General features: G+C 32.3%; 2 protein-coding genes across 5 annotated transcripts in view; one reads left to right on the top strand and one right to left on the bottom strand.

Annotated features, from left to right (window-relative positions):
* The window catches only part of LOC106103298, a 5,925-nt gene extending 4,652 nt beyond the window's left edge, over nucleotides 1-1,273 (bottom strand). For 3 of the 4 annotated variants that reach the window (XM_013283032.1, XM_013283031.1, XM_013283029.1), the window contains exons 1-2: nucleotides 1,162-1,273; nucleotides 30-183 (exon numbers count right to left, since the gene is read on the bottom strand). In XM_013283032.1, the coding sequence (XP_013138486.1) occupies nucleotides 30-164 (135 nt within the window). In that variant the 5' untranslated portion in view covers nucleotides 165-183; nucleotides 1,162-1,273. The remainder of the gene's footprint in view (nucleotides 1-29; nucleotides 184-1,161) is intronic. The other variant, XM_013283030.1, reaches the window with a different exon arrangement.
* A 4,375-nt stretch (nucleotides 1,274-5,648) lies between these two features.
* Nucleotides 5,649-7,932, top strand: LOC106103307 (caltractin-like). The gene is made up of 6 exons (XM_013283043.1): nucleotides 5,649-5,841; nucleotides 5,919-6,012; nucleotides 6,274-6,447; nucleotides 6,737-6,849; nucleotides 6,922-7,031; nucleotides 7,378-7,932. Exons 1-5 carry the CDS (start codon nucleotides 5,746-5,748, stop codon nucleotides 6,979-6,981), a joined length of 537 nt encoding a protein of 178 aa, XP_013138497.1. The 5' UTR covers nucleotides 5,649-5,745; the 3' UTR covers nucleotides 6,982-7,031; nucleotides 7,378-7,932.
* Nucleotides 7,933-7,937: the final 5 nt, after the last annotated feature.

The following is a 7,937-nucleotide window of genomic DNA, read 5'->3' as shown; positions in this document are numbered from 1 at the left end:
TTAACTATAAAAAGTGGTATAACCATCACCTCTGTCGGTTTCCTATCCCGCATGGGCATTGGTCCATCGTCTTGTATAATGGTTGTCATTATACTGACGATGTCACCGAAGTCCATACATCGGAAGGAAGTCGAGAACCAACTGGATTTGTTAAGGTCTTCCATAAATCATTGTGTCTGGAATCTATAGATATGTCGAAAATTAAAAACATTGGTACAGTTGGAGAAAATGTCGGTCCACCTTCTACAATCGTTGGAACATTTTGAAACGATGCGGAAATACAACGCAGCTTACAAATGTATCTGTACGAAATAGTAATACAAAGCTAATTTATTTTTATTATCCCTTCGTTTGCACTTACTGCTATCTTATTAGTTTGTAAAGAGGCGGGTTTGTGTTGCAATAAGGCAATTATTCCTGAAGTTGATCACGGCTTTTTTCCGTAACTGTACCTTAGTTGGGTAAACAAGACTTAAGCTAATCATACTTTTATTATAAATGCGAAAGTTTACATGGATGTTTGTTAGAGTTTGTAGCCTAAACGGCTGGACGGATTTCGATGAAATTTGGTACAGATGTAGAGGATAGTCTGGAAGAAAACATAGGTTACTTACTTTTGTTTTGTAAATTCACGAGAACGGAGTTGCAGGCGAAAGCTAGTGTAACAATAAGTTAGTCCTTAATAACTGGTATAGGTTATACTTTCAACGGTAAAAAATTCTAAAAAGTTGATTTTAGGTTTATTCCAAAGCAAATCTAGCAAGTAGACCTAATATTTTGACATTACGCCACGGTGAACACCACCTTGGTGTTCACGCCGCTCGTTTGACCCCTTTTATTATATAAAAAAAACATCCCTTAACACTACGCAGTATAGAACAAAGTCTATTCATCTTTTTCTAAATCACCTAAGAAAATAATGGTAAAATTGATCACCGAACTTCTTATTAATAACTAGCTTTCGCCCGCGACTCCGTCCGCGTGGAATTAATAAAAACAAAATTGAGTAGCCTATGTGTTCTTCCAGACTATCCTCTACATCTATACCAAATTTTATTAAAATTCGTTCAGTCGTTTAGCCTACAAACTCTAACAAACATCCATCTAAACTTTCGCATTTATAATATTAACAAGGTTTTAACAAACTGTATTTAAACTTACTACGTTTGTTATTTTGATCTTGATTTCTTTGTTACACTGTAAATTTTGATTTTCCAATATATTTTAGGTTTTTGTTACGTTTTCGTTTTTGGTTATAATTTTGACATTTCAATTTGACAGATGTTTTTTATTTCATTTTGGTCATATGATGTTAAAAATAAGGTTTTTACTTAAAACCTACTTTGTCCTTTTATCTACTAGGTGTAGCTCGTGACTTCGCTGCGTGAAGAGAAGAAATAGTAAAAAATATATAGCCTACTAGTTTTCGCCGGCGACTCTGCGTGAAATTAAAAAAAAGTAGCCTATGCCAAATTTCATCGAGATCTGATATAGGTTACAAACTCTAACAAACATCCATCTATCTAAACTTTCGCATTTATAATATTAGTAAGAAGTAAAATGTTACTCACTGATACGTAGTTTATAAATGAAAAGATTTTTAAAATCAGTTAAATGTTTTTGGGTTGTTTTATATATACAAAAATACAAATCTTTCCTCTTTATCATATTAGTAATAAATAGATTTGGAGGAGGACGTACGAGGAGGTAGGAGGTAGATAAATACGTAACAGGCGCCCAAGTTAAAAGTACCAGGATAGCATAAATGGAAAGGATGTTCAAGGCATTTTGTTTTTTAATTTAGAAATTTTCTAATCCGCAGATACGGTTGGAAATCCCGATTAGAACTCGAAATATCTGGATAGTACCAGGGTACTATAAATTAAAAGGAGTTACACCGAAATAAGTAGCATTAGAAAGATTACCCCAGAGTTGAGAAAAATCTCCCTTGATATGGATCTGTTGAAACATATACGCAAAAACATATTCATCTCACGCATTTTCTTTGATAAAATAGAGATAGCAAGATGTTTTAACAGCAAATATTACAGTGAAAATTCCGATGGAATTTTCCGCAGACGGAAAACATCAACAATGTACTAGGCTGTCATAAATTCGAAGGGGCTATCGGGACTTGCGTATTAGAAAGGGGGTGAGAGATAGAAACCGCGCATGCGTAAAGATAAATAATGTAAACAAAATTGAAAAGTTCTGGATGATACGTGAAAATTAATTCGGCACTTTGCGACATTACTTCGCTTCAATGATTAGTTTATATTGAATGCTACTAGATGGCGCTAGTAGTCTTAAAACTTGTAACTGCACACTACTATATAATAGTTGTTTTAAATAAATCTCTACTCTATGTTAAATACTAGCTTTTGCCCGTGACTCCGTCCGGTTGGCATTAAGAGAAACAAAAGTGAGTAAGCTATGTGTTCTGCCAGACTATCATTTACGTCTATGCCAATTCTAACAAACATCCATCCATCCAACTTTTCGCATTTTAAATATTAGTAAGAAGTAAGATTGTTTTCATATCTTTCTAAGTAGAAATGAAAAGATTTTTAAAGAAAATCAAAGTTTGTACTGTTAGAAATGCCTATTTTGATCTTATTTGAGATTCTATTAGAAAATGGTCTCAAGTTAAATTCCTTAAATTTGTATATAATTTTTTTTAAAACCTTGGTTTTACATTGTTGGAATATGGTCAACAAAATATAGTCATTAAGGAGTACAAGGTTAACATGGCATGGGTTTAAGGGATCTGTGAAATGCAAATATATCAAACTAATATTATAAATGAGAAAGTTTGGATGGATTGTTTGAGTTTTTAGCTTAAACGACTGAACGGATCTCGATAAAATTTGGAATAGATGCAGAGGATAGTCTGGAAGAACACATAGGCTATTCATTTTTTTTTTAATTTCCTCGCGGACATAATCACGGTCGAAAGCTAGTATTAAATATTTGCATTTCACATATCCAGGATATTTCACATTACACACATTCAGGATATTTCAAATTCTTTCACCGTTGAAAAACAGCGTTGTTTGTGAGTAAAATAGTCGTAAGTTTCTTTATTATTTTTTATATGTTATAAACTAAGCGACCAGTGGTTACACATAAATCCTGTGGGTTTCTGTACCGCTTATAACATCTCTTGTACTTTTAAATTTATGTTTTTGTCCAATAAAAAAAAAGAAACAAAAACCTTACTTTGGAGTACACCGGTAACATACATCTATAAAGAAGAAGGTAGTTCAACTTGGAGGATGGAAACTCGATGCGCAAACTCTGGTTGTATGACTAGCTTTTGCCGACACCATTAGGTTGGAATTAAAAGAAAAAACAAGTAAGTAGCCGTGTTCTTCCAGACTACCTTCTACATCTGTGGCAAATTTCGAGATCCATTCAAAATTTTATACTAAAACATCCATACATCTAAAGTTTCTTATTTATACTAATACACTGTATTAGTATTTTTATTTATATATTACCTCAATAACTCAAATCTCAGTATCTTCAAAAAATAATATGTTCCCTTTCCATCAAAGCCCAAAACCTCAATAACTTAAAATGTTTTGCGATTCCCTCGGACGTTAACTTATCGATATTCTACTGCATTATAAAGAGGAAAGATTTGTATTTTCGTATGTATTGAAATAACTCAAAAACTACTGGACCGATTATATAAATTCTTTCACCGTTAGGAAGGTAATTTATCTGTAACATAGGTCATGATTTATTATTATTCATATATCTTTATTTCATATTCTATATTTAATAGATTTTAAAAGATTTGTGTAAAAATATAATAAAACATATTATATAAAAAATAGAGAACCACAGGCTGCGGAATCTAATGACTCAAGCAACCAGTGGTCAGGGCAGAGACAGGAACCTCCTCACTATGCATGCGGTTTCTAAAATAACCACCTTTTGAATCGGGCCCTTAATCCAACTGTCTAGGGAGAGCTTCTTGAGGTGTTGGTCGCAACTCTTCGCTATTAGCCTGTGTGGTCAAACATTTTTTTTTTATTTCACGCGGCTGAAGTCACTAGCAACAGCTATTATAATATTAGCAAGATGTATTAAAACACTGTTATTTTTGTATAGTTTTTTAATTTTTATATCAACTCACAGTTTCCTTACTTTAAATGTTTTACACGTTAAAAGTTAAATTGCTTTACCACTGTAAAATACTTAATCTAAGTTCATGACCATATTACAAACATTACTAAGTAAAAGTACAGTGGAAATATGCCATAAAGACAATAAAGTACTAGAAAACATTAATAAGCTTATTATTTATTTCAAAATTGTACCAAATCACTGCCTTAGTCATACAAAACAATACAATAGAACCTCGATAAGTTAAAGTCGAAGGGAAACATGAAATATTTTAAGTTATAGAGGTTTTAAGTTACCGAGATTTGAGTTATTGAAGTTCTACAGTATTAGTAGTGGGGCTTAGCTTGTGGTGGGAACTGCACATTCAGTGCAAGGCCAACCATCAAAAAGATTCAAACACTGTCTGAGTAGATTGTGTGATAATAAGACATTGCTTAATACAATTATGTAAATCAATTAAACCAGATCCCAGCAGTACAATATAACTATAAGAGCCTGTGCCACCACTGGCTACAGGCTCAGATAGCTTAAAAATGATGTTTCTGTCAGATAAGGTAATAAAATCCAATATTTCCATCACATATTTTTGTTGGATTGGGTATCAGACAATTAACAATTTGTTAGGACTGAACCTGTTTTAAAATTTGTTGCAATTTCCTTAATAAAATAAAGTTCTTTGACCAAAAAACAACATTAAGTTATACAGTTTATCTGAAAATCAAACACCTCTTTAATGTTAACCAATGTTGACTGTATTACTCAAAGTTTTCATTAATGGTTTGGCATTATTTCTGTATTTAAAACTTTAAACAATTATTGTCTCATTCTACCCATAAATAGACATAAAAATAATGAAAAGAACTTCAAGATTTACCAGAACATCAAAAAGTGGTCCAGAATATGACATATCTTACAAACTAAGGGAATAAAATTATCGTCTTCCACGACCTCTGCCGCCGCGGCCGCCTCTCGGACCACCTCGGCCTCCGCGGCCTCTACCTCGCCCTCCACGAGCACCTCCTCGAGGGAAACCTTCGCGTTTACCACGGCCTTTTGGTGCGTCGTCTAATAACAAAGTTTCGATAGGCAGACTGTCAGGTAACAAGTAATATCTTATGTTATTCCCACGTATACTTAATGTTTCCAATTGAAGCTCTTCCTTGTTCTTCAATGTCACTTTAACAGCCTTTAAATGTGTATTCATAGCTACATCCACACCAGTGATTGTGCCGTGAACGACGCTACCATTCTTTAGCTCGATTGTCACAGTCTCGTGACTCAATTTCATCAGAAATCTCACTAGCTTCATGATTGTTATATATTTAAACTAGTTTTTAACAAAAACACAGACGGCGTCGTTACACTATTAACCTCAAATTCGGCTAAACAAAATTATGGCGGGCGGAAATGTTGCCATTTACAAAATTGTTTAATGTCAACTCTCTATGGTTACTCATTAGCCAGTTCGAAGTAACCAGGGCAACTACAAATTAAAAATTATTTAAATTAAATCTCCTTTGTGCGTGTTAATATAAAATTATTTCATGCGTCAAAAAGGATTTTAGAGATTTTATGAATAAGCAAAGATTGTTACTCTAGTTTCAGATAAAAATGACTGAACCTAAAGTAGAAACTGAAGAAGAAGAAATCGAACAGGAGATAAAAGAGAAGAGTGTTTCAGCTCGTTTAATTTTCACTGACCAACAGGTATTACAAAGCCATTGTTTTTGAACCCACCGTTGCCATTTAAGATTGAGCAACTAATTAGTTAACTATTATTTCAGAAAAAAGATTTACGAGATGCATTTAATTTACTTGATCATACCGGAGAAGGAAAAATTAAAGCCGATGACTTTCGTGTCGCTATAAAAGCTTTGGGTATGTAAATTTACTGCTGGGGTATGTTCGTCCCTTTTTGATATTTTTGAACCCAGTTTCCGTTTACGAGCACCGTAAACCGTGACGATTGTCGAAAAAATAACAGAGACGCTGCTAATCCGACCATTAGATTAGATCTATCTAATAATCTATATATATCTAATAATAAATCTATAAAAGTAGATATCGTCGAAACTATACTATATAATAACCCAATAAATATTCAACAAGTAAATAATAATGATATAATTTATTTTAAAGGTTACGAACCTACGAAAGAAGAATTGCAGCTAATGATAAATAGAGTTGACAAAACGCAAACGGGAAAGTTAAGTTTCGAAAATTTTGAAACAGCTATTATGAGAAAAATAATGTCTTTAGACAGCGACGGAGATATAATGAAGAGTTTTCGCCTGTTTGATGATGGAGACAGCGGTAAATGTGGTCTTGTTTCTTTCTATTTACATGAGGAGGCAAACAAGCAAACGGACACTTGATATTTTACGTTATTTTTGTGTCTACTGCCATTTTAATAATTCATTATAAAAAGATTGTTTTAAAATCATGTTGACTTCTTCAGCCTTTATCTGCCCACTGCTGGACATAGGCCATCCCTAATGCCTGTCATAAAATGCGATCTACCTTTCGCATCCAACGACGATATTGGATTTATTGATGAAAAATTACTTTTTAGTGCATCTTAATTTATATCGTTAACTTGCAGGTTTTATTAGCTTTGAAAATGTGAAGCGAGTATCCGAAATCTTAGGTTTTGGTCTTACAGATGAAGAAATAGAGGAAATTATGGATGATGCAGACAAAGACTTTGATGGATTTGTATGAACATTCATTTCGTAATTGTATCCATTACACACCGTTACTGTACCTTTTTATTATTATTTTTTTCAGATATCAGTACAAGAATTTATGAGAATGATAAAAACTTCAGTTCGTATTGAAACGCCGTAAAGGATTATTTTCTCAAGTTTAAATTTTAATGAAAAAAAATTATAATTATAGTTAAGTTTTGTGTTTTGTTATTACTCTGTCAAATTAGAAATAAAAATACAAATTAGAAAATTGGATTTTTACTCTGTATAGTTTTTATTGTCTATGGTTATCATAGACAATGTAGAAAAAAAGTTGTATCATGAGATCCGTTAAACAACAAAAACAATATTTTGGATTAAAATAATTTTACAGTTAAAGTACGTTGTTAATAAAGCACTATTTGAAGTAATTTTATATATAATTACAATATATGTTTAAGATTTTTATATAAGTTTAGTATGGGTAAGTTTTCAGTGCAGTTTGAAGCTTATGTTTTATGTAAAAAATTCACTAAAGTTATTATTTTTATTTTAGACACAATAGAACTATACGAAAAATGTGAACACCTTATGAACGTGGTTGTTGAAACGCGTAAAAGATTTGGTAAAAAGTGTGCGGAATATGATCAAAAAAATTCAATAATAGAAAACAAGATATTAAATTTACAACTAAAAACTTTATCCAAAGCTAAATTTACGCCTAAATATCAAAATCTAGACTCAGACATAAATACTATGAGGAAGGAAATGCATAATATCATCAGTGACATTCAAGAAAGAGAAAAAATAATTCACAATTTGTATAATAATGTGAAAAATACAGAGAAAATTGTATTACAGCTGAAGGAAGATAAATTAGGCAGAAGAATGTTGCAGCCACTCACCGTTGAAGCTAAACTAAAAGAATTAAAAACATCAAAATTACATCAGTATATTTTTTAATAGTTGTAAGATGACATAGAGCAAACAGCGACTAGAATACTTCAAAACCACTGCTGCTCATAGACTTCCACATTAGCAGATTGATTGTGTATTTTCTATCTTAATCCACTTTCTTTGCAACTCAACTAAGTAAAATGATGTGCTAGAAGTTAT

The sequence above is a fragment of the Papilio polytes genome, unplaced genomic scaffold (assembly GCF_000836215.1).
Source record: "Papilio polytes unplaced genomic scaffold, Ppol_1.0 DF823824.1, whole genome shotgun sequence".
Lineage (NCBI taxonomy): Eukaryota > Metazoa > Arthropoda > Insecta > Lepidoptera > Papilionidae > Papilio > Papilio polytes.
The sequence above is the reverse complement of the archived record's forward strand: the minus strand, read 5'-3'. Positions and strand labels throughout refer to the sequence as shown.

What these genes read in the sequence shown, in the direction of transcription:
- LOC106103307 (XM_013283043.1), top strand. Translation starts at nt 5,746, where the DNA reads ATGACTGAACCTAAAGTAGAAACTGAAGAAGAAGAAATCGAACAGGAG. An exon ending in GTTTGATGATGGAGACAGCG is followed by an intron (nt 6,448 to 6,736) that starts GTAAATGTGGTC and finishes GTTAACTTGCAG; the next exon opens with GTTTTATTAGCTTTGAAAAT. An exon ending in ACAAAGACTTTGATGGATTT is followed by an intron (nt 6,850 to 6,921) that starts GTATGAACATTC and finishes TATTTTTTTCAG; the next exon opens with ATATCAGTACAAGAATTTAT.